The following is a 20,592-nucleotide window of genomic DNA, read 5'->3' on the forward strand; positions in this document are numbered from 1 at the left end:
AGGGAAGCTTTATAAATGTCTTGGGCGGTTTTAGTCTATTTTTCGGGAATCCTTAAACATCAAGTAGGAAATACGAAGTGGCAACGCTTAATAAAAACATAATATATATTATTTATTAACAACAAAATAAACATTTTAAAAATTGTGTTTCTATTTAAGAAAATGCACATTTATTTTATTCAAACTGTAGTTGCTATAAATGTAAACAAAATTGTCTGCTAGACAAAAAATATATAACTCGTCTGCAAAACAGGGTTAAATATTAATAAAATCAAATCAAATCAATTCCACACCATACTATAAAGAAATTGGGTATTTTATTATTTAATGATAGTTTTAAGTTGTTTTAAGGTTTTTTTTTCATTTGATACAGATGGTCCAAATATATTATTTTATTCATATATTTTTTTTTTATAAATGTGATAGTACATCCCTGTTTTCATCATGTAAGTGTACACATGTAGAAATAAATAACACAAACAGCTGATCAACTCACCTTATAATAACTTCTCATCCCAGTTTTATATAATTTTTGTTATTTAAAAAAATAAATGATTATATATTTATGAAACCTTAAAATGGAAAAAGAAATAAAAAGAAAAAGAGACCCCTCAGAATCAATATGTGGTCAAGGTAATTTTTCTTTCATAAAAGAACAAAAGATTTGATAAAATTAAGGGGTTGAATAAAGTCGATGTTGTTAAGACCTTCATAATGGCCTTTATGAGGGAGTCCTTGGTGTTTTAAAGTTACCTAGGGTTGTCCTTTTTCAGCCGTGAATAGTAGAAAAGCCCAGATGATTTATATCTGGACTAACAGGAGGCCAAAATTACCTAATTGTAGTCACATATATCCTCTATTTTTTTCTCGATTTTAAAACCATCTATATTATTTCGTTTTAAATATAATTGAGTGTTTGCATTTGAACTGATTTTTTTGAATACTTCACTTTTTGGTTAACTAGTTTGTGTAGTTAGGAAACTTTATATATTTATGGTTAAACAAAAAAATATATTAATTCTGTAGTCAAAGTTCAGTTGAATTTAACACAATTCAATTTCTATCCCAAATAACCTATTTGAAGCCTTCTTAAAATCGAGAATTCATCGGTTTTGTTGAAAGCTAGATATAAGTAGACGAACAAAAAACCATACTAGTTTGAGCAATACAAAGGATTAATCATTTTCTTTTTAATTTAGGTATAAATCCCCCACCTTCAAATGGGAAGAAAACAAAAGGCCGAGTAAAGATAAAGACAGAATTTATAGAAAATAAATTGCGGAGATACACAACTTTTTCCAAAAGAAAGACTGGTATTATGAAAAAGGCTCACGAGCTCTCTATTTTAACAGGTAAAATTTAACTTTAATCGATATAGTATATATCCCAATTGTCCTCAAAAGACCTGCTCTCGGTTTATTTGTTGATAACGTTCTATATTGCATGATCTTAAGGAGATATTGCAGTTTATAGTTCGTTGCATTCTTTTCTGTTGGGACACAAAAATGTTTCTTTCCATAAATAAAATATACCAACAATTGTATGATTTCATATGTACCTAGTATTTTGATAACGATAGAGGTATTTTTATCCATTCTCTCATTATCTATTTACAATATTTTTTTATTCTCAATATTCACAACTGTTTTGTAGTTAAGTATATAAGATGCACTGTAGACGTAAGCATTTGTATACCATCCAATGTAATACTTCTTGTCTTTGAAGCGAAAATTTTAAATAAAAGACTTGACGCCGATAAAGCTGTTTATAATTAAAATATAAATCTGAGATTATATTCAATTAGGTCAATGTTTACAGCCTTCTGATTTTTGTTCAAAATAATGATATTGATTTAGAGCCTGCAGTGCATAAAAACAAAATGTGTAGGTATTTATGTGTATTTATAATAAGGAACACAAGTGATGTTGCTAGTCGCGTCTGAAACTGGCCATGTGTACACCTTTGCCACCAAAAAGTTGCAGCCCATGATCACCTCGGAGGCGGGGAAGGCCCTGATCAAGACCTGCCTCAACTCTCCTGATAAGGGGGAGGGTGGCAAGGAGGAGGGAGACCAAAGAATGTGCGCCGAGGGTTTTGAGGAGACAGAAATTGTTTACGAAGTAAGAACTTATCTATTTATTTGCCCCTAGCATCTAGAGTTCTGGTTTTATAAACACCCAGGAGCAACATGCAGCTTCTCTAAAATGGAGAACTCAAACTAAGCGATCTAGTTAATCATGCGCGTGAATAGATATTTTATAGAGGATCAATAAAGAAGACCGTACACCAAACTGAATTTCTTAGCTTAAGGGGTTTTCAAAACATCTTTTTTATTTGATTTAGAAACTTAAGGCTTCATTAAATACCTATCCAAGGAAGTTTTTTCTCTCTCTTGATATTGAAGAATATACTAAAAAAATATTTTCAGGTTGAGAACAAGGATAAGTTGTGGAACATGGAAGCGGAGAGTGATCCTGCTGAGGGTGGTGCTGCTGGCATGAAGAATGAGTATGAAGAGAGTTATGATGATCCAGGTATCTAAGTTTTGTTTTGTTAACATTTCATTTTGATTCACAGGGAGAAAGGGATATCTTTTGGCGAGAAATTTTCTCATGTTTAGAGTAAGATGGATGCATTGTGACCAACTTCTTTAGTTGTGACACCTGCAATAAACATATTTTAAAAACATTAATACAAACACAGCTACACTAAAATTTATGTATTGTAATCTCGTAAAAAATTGTCATAAAATGAGTAGGTACCTATAAAATATTTGAAATAGGTAAGAAATTTTAGATATTTCTAGATATTATTTTTAAGATTAAAACAATTTTACTTTTGAGTTGCAAACTCTAATTTTTTCTCTGGTTTCATTATTTCATTACTTTTAGGTTCTGATGACGGGGATTCTGAATCTGACTTACCAACCAATCTTTCCATGAACAAGAGAACTACTGATAGTGATCTTAATGATTATTCCAACAATATCTCTATGCCTAAACGAGCGCCTGACACTGAAAGTTTTAATTATACAACTACTAATAAGCCCAATACCAAAGGATCAACAATACTATCTGAAAGACAGCCTATAATAACATCAGTCCAATCATTAAACCCAAGACTATCGCCTCCTCTGGCCTTATCAAATAATCCTAACCTAACCGCGTCAACTCTTGGTAATAACGGGCGCAAAATCCCATTATTTCCTCAGGGTATTCAGCTGTCAGAGTTGACTGCTGCTGGTCTCCTGCAGGCTCCACATCTACCTGCAGAGGTGCTAGCACAGCTTGGCTATACAACACTCCTGGCACAAGCACAGGCACACCATCAACAGCAGCAACAACAACAACAACAATCTAATGCCTCAACAACCTCCCAACTACCTCACCATGCGCAGCAGAAAATTTTCACTAACATAACTACTTCAAATCTTTCCCCACATCCTCAGATATTAAATAGTCATACTACCAGCCACAGTCTTCCAACTGCTGTTGTTTCTGCCATGACGGGCCCTCCTAGATTTTCATATGTGTTACCGCCGGAAAGCCAAGCGCCAATAAATTCGCTTGTCGGCTATCAACTACGGCCAACTGGAGGCAATTCTGCACCACTTTCGCCGGCGGCTAGTGAAATGATGCCTGAAAATTTGAGCTTACATGATAAACATAGCTAGTAGATACTTATATTCTTGTTTTTTAAAATTTATCCATCATCAGTTATTTTATACAGAAAGATATCTTTTATTCTTTTGTAATAAACAAGTTATATATTTATTACTTCAGCGTTTTGTTTTGTTTTCTCGGCTTTTTCTATATAAATTATCACCTTTAACACAAGGACTTATTTTGGTGCAAATGAACTAAATAATGTATGTTCTTATGCTACTTACGTCCTACAAATCACCAACCTCTTATTGCTTGCCGATTGTCTAAAGTTTGTAATTGTGCTTGTTAATGGATGAAAAAAAAATATTTATAAATAATGCTATGCATCTGGCGTAGTATATGTAGGATCCATTTTATATTCTGTTGGTATATATTATTCAAGATTCGAACCCAGTATATCCCAGGTGCGTTTGTAGTTAAAGCTTAAGTCGCAGGAAGGTTACAAATTGCGATTGAATCCCAAATAAACCCCACCGATTCTTATTTCTTAAATATACAGTCTTTTTCTCGAATTACCCATTGAATAAAGCATAACTTGAAAATTAGCTTATAATTTTTTTTTATTTTGAACACAATATTTGTTAATCATAGAGTTCATTATGGATTAGCAGCAAGCATATTTGGAAACTTTTATTATAGAAAAAAAATATTTTATATTTTTCATCAATATATATTTAGAATAAAAATCTGAAAGAATCTTAGAATAATAATGATAGAACAATGACGGAAAGAACTATTATAGAATAATAATATAATCATAGACTAGACAAGAGAGAAGATACTTGAGCAAAAAACTTGGCAAGTGCAATAATCACAATTAGTTGAAAATTAGATTTAATCCATAATTTGGCAGATCAATGTTATTGGATAAATTCTAGTTTGCTTAATTTATAAAGATTATACATACTAGTAACTTAAATACTTTATTTTAAAAGCAGTGGCTACGCCCCTTGAAGCTTTTAGGGGCACTTGATGGAGAGAAGGGGGGGGGGGTTAGTCGACCTTCCACTTTCAATAAAAAAAAATGAAAACTTTTATTACACCCAAAGGAGACCTATAAGAAGCTTTAATGATACAGACAGACACACAAACAAACATTTCCTGTTACTTATTTTTATAAGATTTAGACATATTTTCTATTGAAATAAGTAAATATTTATACCAAATAGAATTTATCAATAACATTTACATTTCAGAAAACAATTTTTACAGCAGATTTTCACTTTTGCCCTCAAATTAACATTTCATGGGTTGAAAAACATAACTATAAAACAGTTTATTAATAGAAATAAACTTTATCCTACCAATCAAATGACTTATTTTTCAGTTTTAGCCGAATTAGATACTTTTTAAAAGCGAAGCTTTTCTATAATTAGGGTCGGTCCGTCCGTACGTCCGTCCGTCCGTATTCCGTCCGTACGTCCGTAACGGATAGCTTTTTACAATTTAGGCATGTTGGAATTGTCCTATCGATTTCAAATTTTGTATGGTGATTCCTTTAATAGTTAGGTACGATTTAGAAAGCGTAGCAACTCTATAATCATCACCAAAATGTCCGTACGTCCATTTTAAACATGTTGATTTTTTTACTTTTTTAACAACAAATTTTTATTTGATCTAATCATCCGATTGATCTGATTTTTGGTATATTGATTCCTGGGACAACAAAGTATAATGTAATAAGCGAAGCAACTCTATAATCAAATCCAAAAATGTAAGTATGTCCATAAACATTATCCTAAATCAAGCAGTTTTTCAACAAATTTACTTACAATTTTACTTTGACTCTTATACAATTATATATGATTATTCAGTTCAGACACTATACAATTGTTAATGTCCGTTTGTCCTACCGTTTCAGTGCTTCGCTTTTATGGATGTTGTCATCCTTGTTTTTGTACAAAAATCTGCTGTAAACAAATATATATGTGAACAAGAATATAAATATGTGTAGACGCAACAATAAATTTATCACAGGAAAGAACAAAGCAACAGAAACCAATAAGTATGGCAGGTGTTACACTTATGCAAAATATTTTGAGTCTATTTTGTATGGTCACTTATATAGCTGTTGATCTATCCCTTTCCCCTGATAATAACAACAACATTTAAACAACAAGAAAAGATATTCAAAAATAGAGGCAATGATATTCAATTATGGCTAAAAATTCGATTGATTTCCGATGGATTAAAACCGGTTCTGAGCCATACTGGAATAGAATCATGTACCGCATCGTATTATTGACAGTATTCTCAGAATAAGAAAGTAAAATCTTAGTGTTCATTCCTATTTTGTTGACCCTCGGGACCAAAAAAACAGAAATTATAACTTTTAACTTTCTTATTCGCGGATAGATCTTTAATACGAGGCACTACATGTATTCTTACTTTCTCACTTAATAAGGCATAAACCATCCATTAATACACTTTTTTTTTAAGAATATCACTTTAGAGACCATAAACACATGAAACGTGGCCTCCTTTTAGATCAAAGATATATCTGTTCAGGGTTCATTTAACTCCTCATGGAATAAACTTTAATTTTAAATTATTAAATACAAATATCTCACCGAGATACATTTTAAGTTTTCTAGTAGACATTTTAAAAGGAGGTATATTTGGATTTTCTAACACCATGTCAAAAAACTTTGAAGATATTAAGGGATAGTGTGAGCTAGCTAATTCATTAAGAGACATGAAACAAACTTTTAATAAATCATTTAGATTTTTAGTAAAAATAGAAATAGGGATTTTTAAAAAGACACATAAGGTAGTTTATTGCTATTCATTTTGAAATTTAACTATTAAAATTATAATTGTTAATCTTTTTCATAATAAGTTCAAATGTTATCATTGGATACCAACTATTGAGAAATAATCATTAATTGAAAATTTTTAGGTTTAGTTTAAGATTAGTAAAATAAACTATGTATCTGAAATATTACTATTTTACTATTTAGGAACTATTACTATTATAACTGCACAGATAACTATAAACTATTTATTTTCTACTGTACAGTAACTGACTTGATATGACTTGGAAAGATTTAGGCTGGTTTATTGTTTGTATTGGTCTTTGGTTTAGAAAACAAAACAAAACATGACCTAAGTTGTTTTTTTTCACATTAGTCTTAAAATGAATCGAGAAAAAGTTGAGTTGGACCAATCTGGACAAACAAGTTGTGAAAGAGTTAAATGCTACAAAAAATTGCTAAAAGACCAATTAAATCCACATCAAGAAAATTGAAAACTTTTAAACTTCTCAAGAACATCCAATTGAAAATTTTTATGACATGAAATTATTTTGATAGAAGTCCACATTTTTTCGTGCTTGTCCGGATTTGTGAAACTACACAACTTTACCTTGAATCAATTCAAGATAAATGTGTTATGTTAAAGGGGTTTAAGATATGTTCCACAATTTTCAAAATTTAACTTTTCACGAGTAAAGATAAGGAAAATTCTTAGGCCATGATTGTTTTCTGTGATTAATATCTGGTTTATTCATTTTGTAGTCACATAGCTTCTCTAAACTTCAAATGTTTAAAACAAATTAAACGAAAGTATAAATCTAATCAGTAAAATTAAAATAGAATGATTTAAGGATTTGCCTCGTTTCTTTTTCTGGAACACATTTGTTACGGTAGTTTCAATAAAATTTAAATTTTAATGCGGTATCTCTTTTAGAGTTCGTGGTATAGAAGGGGCTTCAAAAAAAATACATTTAGAATTTATTGTCATTTGCTGTGATACTTAATTGTATATCATTCTTAATTCTTTTTATCATAATCTGAATTTAACTGATTTGATCAGTGTTTGGCACGTTCCATGGCACAATGGTAAAGGGCGGCAATAAAGTTTGTGACGCCCGTATCCTTCGGTTTCTCAAGGCCCCGCCGTAATTTGTTTCTGAGAACTGAGATAAACTCTTTCTTGCTCAGCCCACCATCTCCATCCTAAATTTTATTATCCGATTAATACAAAGTAAACAGATCTCTGTCTGTGTGTGTACCGAAGTATCTCGCTCACTACTGAACCGAAATGGTTCATCTTTGTAGGGTAGGTCCTGGGAAGGTTAACAGCCATTTTGTGGGAGGGAATCAACACCCTCCCATGAAAAATCGACCCTAGAAAAAATAATCCACAACACTTTTAAAACATTCTTTTTAAAACTCTAAATAAAAAAGGGCTCTTGAGGTCTCTGAAGGCTTAGCCGCTAGTCCTCTTAATAAATGTAATAGGATAAGAGAAAAAGGACAACATAGAAACTATTTTGGATATTACCTCATCAAAAATAGTGAAAAGAACATGAACGATATGCTCAGATAGCTGCACACCAGCACAAACCTAAAGTAAAAAGAATATGAAGAATATGCTCAGACAGCTGCACACCAGCACAAACCTAAAGTGAAAAGAATATGAAGGATATGCTCAGACAGCTGCACACCAGCACAAACCTAAAGTGAAAAGAATATGAAGGATATGCTCAGACAGCTGCACACAAAGAAGATAAAGTATAGAATAGAATCCAGGTAGAAGATTCTGCCTGGCTAGCCTGAAGTAAAATTGGAACTTTTGAAAGACCAAAACGGCTACAAGGCTGTTAGTAAATAACATGATTTCAGTAATTATTCAGAAAAACTATTCAAAATAAATTTCTTTTCCAATGATTTACTAAAAGCCATGTAGCCAAGAATCCAGCTTCCTCTTCCCTATTCACAATGGATTAAAAATGAATTTAATGTGCATATTAAGCCTTAAAAAATAATTATGTAAGAAAATTTACAAAAAAATATTGGTCTCAGTATTTATATTATAAAACTAAGTTGCGCTCTTATGTTTCTTATATTAGATGTTGATACAAATTAAACTTTTCTAGTTTTGTCCAACTAGTCATTGTGATTTGTACTTTATCATTATTGTCTTTACTGCGCAAGTCAAAGATTCCTTCAAATTTCCCAGAAATATTTAGGGTTTTCATTTCTATTCCTCCTTATTCTATGGCTGCACACCAGCACAAACCTAAAGTGAAAAGAACATGAAGGATATGCTCAGACAGCTGCACACCAGCACAAACCTAAAGTGAAAAGAATATGAAGGATATGCTCAGACAGCTGCACACCAGCACAAACCTAAAGTGAAAAGAATATGAAGGATATGCTCAGACAGCTGCACACCAGCACAAACCTAAAGTGAAAAGAATATGAAGGATATGCTCAGACAGCTGCACACCAGCACAAACCTAAAGAGAAAAGAACATGAATAATTTTATCAGCATTACACACAAATATAAATGACTATTTCTACGCCTAGATTATTAGAATATATATTGGATTTTGCCGTCAGCTTTACACAAAGCTATGATCGTGCGAACTAAAGAAAGCATTAGGGGCTATCCCCCTTAATTTCAAATTAATAAAAAAAAAGCAGGGGAGAGTTTCAGTGCATGATAGACACTTTGAGGGAAAGCACCAACATAAATATCATTGCAAATATCATCAAATCATTGCAAAATGCATCGCTACTATTGGACTTGATCTTCTTTGTTTTAAAAAATAAAATTTGAAATCCTACCTTTGAAACATGCATGAGAGTGGAAGGTCCTATAGAAGATCCTGCCAGGTGATAGAAAGATAGAGCCTTGTCTATGTCATCAATGTGAATCAAAACTTGGAATATTTTGAAATAATCATCCAAAGAAACTCCTAGTTCACTCTCCTAAACATAAAAATAGGTATTTTACTAACTATTTGATACAAATTTATCGTTTTGTTTTATAGACAGTTGCCCGCAGATAGAAAAATAAAAAGCTATTTACATCATCTACACTATGATCTTGCCATTTCCTGTAAAAGTTGACCAACTAAATATTACTAATGAACAAAAATATGGGGAACCAGCAGGAAAATAGCCCATAACAACATCAAACCTAAAATTATATGAAGCTTCCCTAAAGGATAACATAATCCCTTTAGTAGTTATCGAGATTCTAACTTGCAGACAAAAAAGCTTATTATTTAATTCTTCTAAAATGTTTGTTATCATTTATCATGAAGAGCAAAAATACCTTAAATGTTTTCTTAACCCGTTTAAGAACCAAACTTCTTTTCTTCTGTGTATAGTCAGCATACGTTAGCAGCAGCTCTGCAAAGGATTTTTCATTGATAAACCCATTCTCGTCCGGTTCTTTCCGTCCAAATTCCAGCTGCAGAATTTCTCTTTGGAGCCTAAACATTTAAATTTTTAATATTGAGGAAAATTATTATACCACTAAGTTTGTTTGCTGAAAGACAGAAAATGTATTCTGGTTGTGATTGTGTTCTATAGAGTGGTTTAGAGTCATGGAGTTAAAATGTTCTAAAATTTGTTGGCTCAAAAACTTTGGGGACTTTTGTTAAATCTTTGTTGGATGGTAGAAATTCGTAGTGAAGTCAGGGTAATATAGTAAAAAGAATTTATTTAGTAGGAGGCAAGATTTAGAATTTATTTACATCAAGTCCAATAAGATCACCTGTATTAGATAGTGTTTTGGCATTGTGCACAAAATTTCCACACACAACAAACTCAGATTTTTTTATTTCCACACATTATCACAAAACTTTGCTTGCAATCTTTAATCAAACTTTGTTCAAGTTATTCATACAAAAGTTTGTGTATTGTAAACAGGGCTCGGCAGCAGCAATCGAAGCAGCTTTGCTCCATTGCTCTATATCCAGCTGCTTGTCAGCTGCCACTCCACAAAAAGTATACCACATCGGATAATTGACACTCTAATAATGTTTGTTTTTTTAAGCTAATAAAAAGCGCTAAAAACGCAAGATAGTCATTCGTTCTTTTATTGGACAGTCCGCAATTTTAATCTATTTTGAGTTCTGGATCTGATTTTTTAATAACTCAACTTCAGCTGCTATATTGATTAACCAGACTCCTTACAGCCGTTTCAGTACAGCTAGATGAAAATAAAGCTGCTTGATTAACATGCAGCTGCCGAGCCCTAATTGGAAGGCTTTGAGATAAAGATAAATATTGTCAGAGAAACTCTTAAATTTCTTCTTTCTTTATCAGAGACAATTTACAATTATAAAGTTAGTATTACAAGAAAATCTACAAACATTCTCTATAAAGTCAAAAGAGCATAAATTTGGATGCCGACAATTTGAGGGTGGACATCAGAATACCCTCCCCAATCCAATCTTCACATTTTAAAAAGTCTTTCGATCCCTTTCTGGTCTTTCCTTTCCCACACATTGGTTATTTGATTTTTAAAAAAATTTGGGGGAAGGGGAACAGAATCCCATATGTATTTTCTGTAACCAAATCATTTTTTTTTTCAGGTTATATCTACAAGATGAAGTGTCATACCCCATCTCCAAATAGCCTTAAACCTTCCCTGACCAATTGAAAACTTGTCTGAATTACGTGATCTTGGCAGAAATGCATAGACAGAAGACATCCTGTTACTTTCCAGTATGAATTACTATATAAATAAAATATAGGCTTTTATAATAATAGAGGGTCTACTCAACAATTAACCACAAGTGTATGTATGTAACTTACTCGTCCTGAAACTGAAGGAGATTGTCAATGGTGAGCTTGCCATCATTAGTCTCACCAAAGAGATGTCCAATGATGGCGGATTTATGTGTGTGGTGACCAGGAGCTTCCTTGTGACGGCCAGCCCAGGATGTTCTTGCCCGCAGGATATTTTGTACCTGACATAAAGGTGAATTAATTTACATTTACAACTAGACTAAGATATTTTTTTTTTAAATTTGCGAATGTGGCGTAACACGTAGTGCATTTACCATTGATCAGAGGGGAATTCTTAAAAAAACTTTTACCTCACTAAAATCAGTTTGCCCGACTAAAATTTTAGTGAGGCAAAATTATCCCTCTAAATTTTTAGCGAGCCTCACTGATTTTAGTGATAATAATAAAAATAATTCCTACTGCTGCTTAAGCAGGCGCGCGACATATAAATAGTTAGATAAAGGAGGAATGCCTTGGCCAAGAACATACTCAACTCATAACCATTCACAGTTGGGACTATATTGCAAATGTCATTCAATCAAAGGGTTGGTTATCTGAAGACATTTTACCAAATAATCATGCATAGCATGAAGCAATATTTTGTTCTCAGACACACCAAAATAAAATCATGTATCATGGTCCTCTATAAGGTATTCGAGAATAGGTTTTCCATTTTGGTTAGATTAAGATTTAGTATCAAAATTTTAAAAAAATGACTTCATGGCACAAAATTATGAAAATTTCCCCGATTTTTATTAAAAATATATAACCTGATTAAATTCTTCTAGATCTAAATCTCCATCACCGTTCACATCCATCATCCTTAAAATCATACATACAGATTGCCTTTAAAGCATATCTAAATATTATCTAGATTTAAAAGATATACTAGTGGCTAGTGCCCCTAGAAGTCTCTAGGGGCACTTAAGTTTAGGGAGAGGGGGGAAGTCGTCCTACCTCATTTTCAATTCAAGTTTTAAAAGATTTTTTTTGGTGGGGGTCATTTTTCATTTGGAGGGTGGAGATACCCTTCTACGAAATAGTTAAAATCCTTCACTGGACCTATAAGAAGCTTCACTGTAAGGGAAAACAATATAGATTGAGCGATTAGAACCAAAATATATTACAACCACAGAAATGAAATAGTATATGTCGCGTAGCATACGGACGGACGAGAAAAGTAAAATAGATAGTAAATTGCTTATATTCATTTTGAATTACAGTCAAAGAAGTAAAAAAAATACATAAGGAATGATAGAGTAGGTTCGCTACACAAAATATCTGTTTCTTCATAAATAAATCAAAGTTGAACATTAAAAAAATTGCGGTTAAAAATCTTAAATACCTGAACGCAATCTCAAACTGTCGTCTGCTGGAAGAGAGGATGGTGAGTAGGAAGATATAATCAGAGAAAGAGATGAGACCATAGTCTCCGAGCCGACGGAACAGGCTGTTCTCCTCCAGCTTGATGTCAGAGGACTCCCTGCTTGATGGGGACCCGGTGTATTTCCTAGCAAACATTTTTTTAAAGTTCAATTATGACCACAAAAAAAGAAAATTCGGAAATAGCTTTTCTAGATTTTCTGTAGGCCATTTTCAGAGCTTAAGGACCTTAAAGGTATTTTTTGGGAGGGAGAAGGCAAGAAATCTTAATAACAAAAATCACTAAAGGTCATAGATTAATGTCTATAATGCCTAATATTTTTTATTAGTTTTTTTGTATTATAATTGGGGATGTACATCAATTTATCTTATCCCTTAGATCCCTGTTAATAAACAAAACAATCCAATCAAAATTAATGTTTATCTTAGTTTAGCAAATGAATATATCTCATGTACTTTGATTATCTAATTGCATGATAATCTTTATACTGTCAAGGCCAACATATCTTCAACATGTTAGAAAAAACTTTTTACATTAATTGTAACTCTGAGATCATTAATTTTATTTTACAAAAAGATTTCCAACATCATGATATCTTCTTAGCTCAACATAGAAAATATTATTTTTTTACATTCATGATTTTTTGTGTGATGTAAATTTGGCCGATTTCACTTTAACCGAAAGTAGGCAAGAAAAAGCAAATGGTTTGAAAATTTGTATTTTAAGGCTTATTTCAAGTTGGATCAGGGGTAAGAAAGCCCTGAAAGGTTTGAGTTTCCCGCAGGAATTATACCAAGTTTTTTTTAAAGATTTAAAATAAATCCGATCAAAATAGAAATGAAAACTTTAAAAACCTGAGGTTTCCCTGAATACTTTTTTTAGCTTTTAAAGATTTGAGCCAAAAAAAGGGGATTTAGAATGTTTTATCTGTAATTATTTTCTCCCTTCATTAATTTTCAAAACTTAACTTACATGTATTGGTCGAGGCCGAGTCCTTCTGGTTGTTTGAGTCCAGGGGTAATGGAGCGTAGGAAGTCTTGTGGTGTCATATACACTTCCTCTCCAATCTACAAATAAACAAGGATGACAACTTTCAGAGATATATATCCTATTCAATTCAGCTTCAGAAATCTTCATTGTCATTTACACTTTGTCCCCAATCTAGACATAATTAAGGATGACAACATTCAAAAAATAATTCCCCTATTTCATTGAGCTTTATAGTTTTGCGGTGTCAAACAAACTTCCTCTCCAATCTAGAAATAAACAAGGATGTCAACTTTCATTGCTAATTCTCCAATAATCTAGCTATAGTAGTTTTGTGTCATATACACTTTCTCTCCAATCTAGAAATAAACAAGGTTGGGAACTTTCATAACTAAATCCCCTATACTAATGAGTCTTAGTAGTCTTTTTGTTGTGTCATATAAACTTTCACTCTATTCTAGAAATTAGCATGGATGACAACTTTCAAAACTAAATACGGTTCCACGACAAACGCAGGAGTCCCAAACGTCGGAGTGGACTAACGCAGGAGTGTAAATTAATTTAAGTAGGTATTTCTATACAGGTTAGGTTAGGTTAAGATATGAATATACAAATAAGCCCCCCGCAGGGGTTAGGCATTTAAAAAACCTAAAACATGGTTTAAAATAGGTTAGGTTCGGTTAAGGGTCCACTCCTGCGTTTGTCCACTCCGACGTTTGGGACTCCTGCGTTTGTCCTAGGACCCTATATACTCTTTTTGGGTATAGTCCCTTTCGTGGCAACGCCTCTTAAGGGGCGTTTCGTCGTATTTTAACATTGGCTTTTGATAGGTTTTTTAGGTTAGGTAATTGTCCCGCAGGGTTAGTGAACCCTGCAGGAGCTAGAAATAGGATAAAAGCTACTTAAGAGGCGTTGCCACGAAAGGGACTGTGCCCTTCTTTTCTATCAGGCTAGTAAAGTAAGGTTTGTAATAGGCCATTTCTTTGTCAGCTAAAAGCAGTGAATGTTAAATTTTAATTTTATGAATCCTCAACAATTTAATAAATGCAACTTTAATAAATTAATAACTTTTAGATATGCTTAACTTCATTGGCAAAAAGTACTGCAAGTTTCTGATAAGATATACTATTCATCTTGTAGATTACTTTTTCATATCATATTTATTTTTGCAAAAGCAGAATAAATATTTTATCTCTAAATTTAAGACCAGGAGTAAGTAAAGTTAATGCAACAAGACAGGAATGAGTATCAACTATCATAGCAAAGCTTTAAGCTAAAGAAGGTGTATTAACTTTTATTTTTATAGCTAGCCGGTGCTTTTAGTAAGTAGTAGATGTCAATTTTTCCATAGAATTTAGATATGCAATCGGTTTTTTAAAGTTTTTTTTTTAAATTAAGTCGATTTTAAGGTACTAAAACGCAACAAAAAAAGAGGAAGAATAAAAATGTTATAAGAAATACTAATAATGATTTAGGATTTAAAAATTCTTATTTATTCAAATGTATGCAATTTAAAGCTCTTAACATTTGATTTAAATAGAAATTCGAGAGATGCCCGAAAATATTTCTGTAAATATCATCAACCCCCCCCCCCTCCAAAAAAAAAGACTCAGTGTATACTTTAGATAAGTTTTCGAATAAATAATCCAAAAGAGGATAGAGGGGCTACCAAGGAGTGGTTCTACAGCTTTTCTGGGAATAACCTAACCTAAACTAAATAATACTATCAAAATAACAAAAGTTCTAGTGGAAGAGAGGAGGGGGTGGGGTAGGTCAACTGACAGAATAAAGGATCTTTACAAAATGTCTGATAAGTTTCAATCAATTTAGTTTTCATTAAACTTTCAGTTCTAATTTAATTTGATACACACATGAAATGGAATTTATTCAGGGATAGGACATTGGAACTTGAAATAAGAAAGTTCGAAATTATGTTACTCCGAAGATTTAAAAATGCGTTAGAAGATTTAATCTTTAGGAAAGATTCCGTATTAATCAACGCATACTTTTCTTTCGTATAGAGGCATTATAAGTAAATCTCCTATCGAAAAATCGATTAATCCCTGCAATTTATACAGGAGAGATATAATAAACTGTATGTAATAAAATTTTACAACGTACGAGCATACCTATTTGATAGAATAGCTGCTCTACTGCAACAATACCTTGTAGGTAGCAAAGTATCTGAATATTTTATCAGGAGTTGAAAAGGTTCGAATCCGGTTCTCATAATCAATAATTTTTCTATCTCTAAAGCATTTAGGAAATTATATCTTTTATGAACAAGTTTTTAATTCCATTAAAAAATAAGGATGAATACGTCAAATAGCTGCAAAGCTGTTTGAAATTATAGGCTAAACATAAAAACATGTAAAAAGAGAAAGAAAAATGAAGAACAGGAAAATATTATAGAAATTAAAGGAAATACAGTAATGAGCAAGTGAGATAATTATCTTTAATTGTAATAAAGATCAGTCATTTTGTTCTCAAAACAAGAGATTATTTTTTGGTGAGAGGGGTTGAGGCAAGGTTGTTTTTTTATTCATTAATATTTTAATTAATTTTCCATTCCTGAATCCAACTCTTTGTTTCGCCTTTCCCTCTTCCTCTCCCTCATCTTCCCCATCTTCTCCTTCTTCTTCTCCCTTGCCTGTCTGTGCATGAGAATTATCTTGGTCATGGTCATCTGTCTCATGGGCAGAATTTTCATTCTCCTCATTTTCACTTGTTTCTTTGGCATCTTCGGTTTCCTAAAACATTCCCTTTTTTATACATTAAAGTAGAAGATTTTGTTCAGGCAATTGATATATAATTTAAAAGGATATTGTGATATGGGAAAAATTGTCAATTTAGCTTGCAAATATGGTACTCGTTTATATTAGTCAATTATTTGGATGGGGTGGAAGGGGAGAATCGTCATTTTAGCCTGCTGCTAGTTTCACTTTATTAGTGAATATGAAAATCTGGTGTAATATCCAAGTAATAATATATCCATTGTTCAGCCAAACTTGCTAGCATATTTGACTGCTATCTTGTTTTTTTTTGTTTATTAACTGTCAAACAATCTGTCTTTATCTAGTTTAAGTATGCTTGTGTCAGTTCAACCCCATCTATTCGACTATTTGTCTGTATATTCTTAGTCTGTTTGATTCTACAAATGCATGGCTGTCTGTCAGTCTGTCCCTGAGTCCATAATAGTAACTATCTGTGTAAGTATATACCTGTTTAAAAGCTGGTTCTGTTTCTGCTTTCAGTGTTTCCCCTCGAGCCAGACCAACAAAACTTAATACTTAATAAAAAATAATATAATATCCTATTATATAAAAAAGTAAGCATTTTTTTTGTCTGTAGCGAAGGATTTAGCTAACCACTGAACTGATATGGTTCTCCTTTACAGTGAAGTTTTTTATAGGTCTAGGGAAGGTTTATAATTATTTGGGGAAAGGGAATCTCCACTCTACTAAGAGTAATCGCCCCCAGAAAAAAATTACCCCCCCTAAATTTATTTTTTAAAAGTTTTAACTCTTTAAAACTTAAAATGCAAATAGGGGAGGTGGGTTGGGGTGGAGGATTGACTTCTTCCCCCTACATTAAGTGCAATTAGAGACTACTATATAAGATAATGTAGTAAGGTTTTTTTTGTCTGAAGCTTAAGATATTAATAACTATAGGTTCTATGATAGTTTTATTTTATACTTTATTTTCAGATTTAAGTCTTGGAATGGTCTTATGCTATTTTTCTAGTCAATTAAAAAGTAGTTGTTCAATAATATCTGGCTTATCAAAGAGCTGATTTCATTTCGTTTTGGGCAGTTTCAAATTTTTTAAATACCATATTTCTGGATTGAAGATCTCCCTGAAAGGTAGAGGCTAAGCTGCTAGTAAGCTTACAAACCTTTTAAGGTATACCTTTAAACTTTTAAACCTAAAATATTTTATTTATCCGTCTTTCAAATAAAATCTATTAAGATTAAGATGAGAAATGTATTACTTTATCAATGGTTTATTAGTTCATCTTAATGATGTTTTGACATGTTCCTATTTTTGAAAACACATCAGATACAAATAAGGATAAATAATTACATGATAAAACTGAAAAAGGATGAAGACATCAATGTTTTGATATTTACATATTTTTAGTATCACTGATAGACTGACAGAGCAAATATATATATACTGGATGTTCATTTGCGAAAAAAAAATCAATCGTTTATCAAACCAACAACATACAAAATCACATTTCCCCCAAAGACACATTAAAAGAATTACAGAGTTGCTTCGTCCTTTTAAATATTAGACTAGCAAGAGTAATTTGACAAATAAAAATGAGTATTTAGTAGTTTTAAATAAAAAAAAACTACTCACAAAGACCTACAGCAACATACAAGTATTTACTGCTGGTGGTTGTAGGGCGCCAGTAGTGTGGGGAATCCTGCAGAACACTTCTGGAACGTGATCTGTCCTGTGGCCGCCCGGAGAGAAAAGGCACAGCAGAAGCTGATCTAGTTCTGTTGGAACTAGCAGCTGAAAATATTTAGAATAAGCAAATATAGACCAATCAAATTATATTGAATTATTTAGTTTATTGTCAGAATACAGCGACAAGATATTAAAGTATGTTTTTTTTGTAACCTTTAAAATGAAAAATTCTTCTTTTAAGAGCCAATTAACATAGGATCGATTTATCGAAAAATTCCTTATCATCCCTTTTTTCTGACTAAGATTAAAATCACTAATATTCACCTGAATGGAAAAGGTTAGTTCTACTTCTAGAGGAGCTTAGCTCACAGCCGCCATTTTGTTTGCCCGCCAAAAGTTGTGTGTCACCAGATGATTCATTATTTGCCAGCCTATGGAACGGGTGGTCAACATTTAGTTGAAATCTGTCAACACTGGCACTCCGTCTAAAAAATATAATGCAAGTTAGTAAGTCTTTTGTCCTTGCACGTCTGTATGTCTCAGCAAACCAGAAAACTTATCTAAAAACGTTGTTAAAAGAAGAAAACAACATGGACGTGATATGGACATAACCAAGATGTAGAGTAGCTTTGCTACCTCAAAAAAGTAAATTTTAACCTGTAATCACCAGAATGGAAGTTGAACAGTCTAATGAAGGCGGGTGGCGCTGCAAGGAAAGATTGGTCATCATTTGTTAAACTCTCTAAACTCTTGACCCTGCCGCCAGGAGCGCTGCGCGAATGCCGCAACAACTTTCTTCTGAATATTGGCGATACAAGTCTGTTTGGCGCCATTTTTTGTATTGCTCTGGTAGCTCTAACTCAAGCATCTCATCATTTTAAAGTCTGCTTCTGAAAAAAAAAACGACAGATTTATTTAAGATCTCCATGCTTTTTTCTAAAATATTAAGTTAATTATCAGTACATCTGGACAATAACCTTATTTTTATAAATATTTTTTAAATTCAATCTTTTATAAAAAAAAATATATGTTTTTTTACTGTGATTTATGTGTTCTTAGTTGTAGTTGTCCTTGTTTAAGTAAAGAATATAAATTAACTAAATCTAATTAAACCTAAATGAATAAATTTTTTTTTGGCTTAATACATCAACATATACAACATATATGTAGGTAATATGTATTTTGTGTAAAAAAGACAAATGTTAAAATATTTACTTTTCGGATAATGTTTCTTGAGAAAATTCAACATCCTCGTATATTTTTACAACGTTTCATTCCCAACATTTGTTAGAAAAAAGTTGTATTTTTAAGTATGCAAGAATGTTAACATCAAATCTTACAAAAAAATCAATAAAGGTGTATTTAATAAGTCCATCTATGGTTTTTAATACAAAAAATGAGAAGATATAGTGAATTATAAATAAGTTTTGCAACAGAAAATCACTCTTTTCTATAAGAAAAAAGATTGATAGAAAATATAAATTGAAGAAATAAATAATAAAATGAAATAAATTGTTCCATCCTAAACCTAATAAAGTTCTGCCCATCCTAGTTGTGGTGGACTTAAGTGCTTTTATAATGGAGAAAGGATTTTATACATTTACTGCAAATTACATTTTCTAGGGAAAATTTGGGTTTAGGCTTTTTTATTTTTGGTTTATAACACCAAAGTAAAAAAAGTTGTTTATTTATTGTTGAAACGTATGCTAACATCAATAATGCGAAATTTAACCATTTATATAAACTAATAGTACTAAATAAATAAGTAGATCACTGTATAAAAGACTTTAAACATAATTCATAAGTCAAAATATAAGTCATTTTAAAATTGCCTTAAAGTGCAAGAAATCAAAAGGATGTACTTATTTCCACAAGGATATAACATAAGTTCCTGGCCATTGCTCTACAAGGAACTTTTTTTTTGAGTAAATAGGCGTATATCTTGAGCCTCAGTTAACAAAATATAATTTAGTACAAACTATGTAGCAGTGCCCTGTTTGAACTTTTTTACCATGTAACTTTAATCTACATGAGGTGGGTAATTTTGTTTATAATAACAGGCTGTGTACATCAACTTATCATCTATTGACTTTTCCCTTAAGATGATCGACTAAAAAGTGAAATTATCAAATTGCTTCCTTACAAATATGATTTGGGGGAGTATAATCAAACGCGTTGGCAAAGTCAAACTGTAAATAATTAAAAACTTTCAAATTGAATTAAAATATTTATAGTTCAACTAAAATTATTTTGCATAGAATTCAAAGATTACAAACTAATTGTAAAAAAGTTTCTGACTAATACAACTTGATGTTGTTTTTAATTAATAGAATATTTTTACAAGAAATTATTTTCTTTTCCTTGAAAGTATTGTGGAAAATTGTGACTTGTATATAATTTAATCCTATGCACAAAGAGTCAAACAATCTTCATAAAAAGTTTTTCTTTCTTAGTACTCCTTAAAATTATTATTTTTATAATTAGCTGAATCCAAGTTAAACTTTGAAAAAATATTATTAATGTATGGTTGTACTTCCTTTGATAAAAAAAACATATTGAATAAATTTAATTTCAATATAAGTAATTGATACAGAATTGGAGTTATTC

General features: G+C 31.8%; 2 protein-coding genes across 3 annotated transcripts; one reads left to right on the forward strand and one right to left on the reverse strand.

Moving 5' to 3' along the window:
• Positions 1 to 427: 427 nt before the first annotated feature.
• Positions 428 to 3,776, forward strand: LOC145317107 (uncharacterized). 2 transcript variants are annotated; one of them, XM_080158011.1, is made up of 5 exons: positions 428 to 633; positions 1,200 to 1,352; positions 1,912 to 2,120; positions 2,429 to 2,534; positions 2,892 to 3,776. In XM_080158011.1, the coding sequence occupies exons 1-5, from the start codon at positions 579 to 581 to the stop codon at positions 3,671 to 3,673; spliced, it is 1,305 nt and encodes a 434-aa protein (XP_080014137.1). In that variant the 5' UTR covers positions 428 to 578; the 3' UTR covers positions 3,674 to 3,776. The 2 variants fall into 2 exon arrangements, with proteins under 2 accessions (XP_080014137.1, XP_080014138.1); XM_080158012.1 differs by having other exon boundaries at positions 485 to 627.
• A 3,527-nt stretch (positions 3,777 to 7,303) lies between these two features.
• Positions 7,304 to 18,871, reverse strand: LOC145317106 (calcium uptake protein 1 homolog, mitochondrial-like). Its single transcript, XM_080158010.1, has 14 exons — positions 18,643 to 18,871; positions 18,310 to 18,470; positions 17,932 to 18,090; positions 16,788 to 16,855; positions 16,138 to 16,316; positions 15,732 to 15,816; positions 13,552 to 13,646; positions 12,541 to 12,705; positions 11,966 to 12,017; positions 11,223 to 11,377; positions 9,733 to 9,892; positions 9,240 to 9,383; positions 7,950 to 8,012; positions 7,304 to 7,621 (listed from the first exon to the last, which is right to left on the reverse strand). Exons 1-14 carry the CDS (start codon positions 18,816 to 18,818, stop codon positions 7,475 to 7,477), a joined length of 1,809 nt encoding a protein of 602 aa, XP_080014136.1. The 5' UTR covers positions 18,819 to 18,871; the 3' UTR covers positions 7,304 to 7,474.
• Positions 18,872 to 20,592: the final 1,721 nt, after the last annotated feature.

This window comes from Acartia tonsa, chromosome 4 (genome assembly GCF_053477335.1).
Source record: "Acartia tonsa isolate MP-2025a chromosome 4, ASM5347733v1, whole genome shotgun sequence".
Taxonomy (NCBI): Eukaryota; Metazoa; Arthropoda; class Copepoda; order Calanoida; family Acartiidae; genus Acartia; species Acartia tonsa.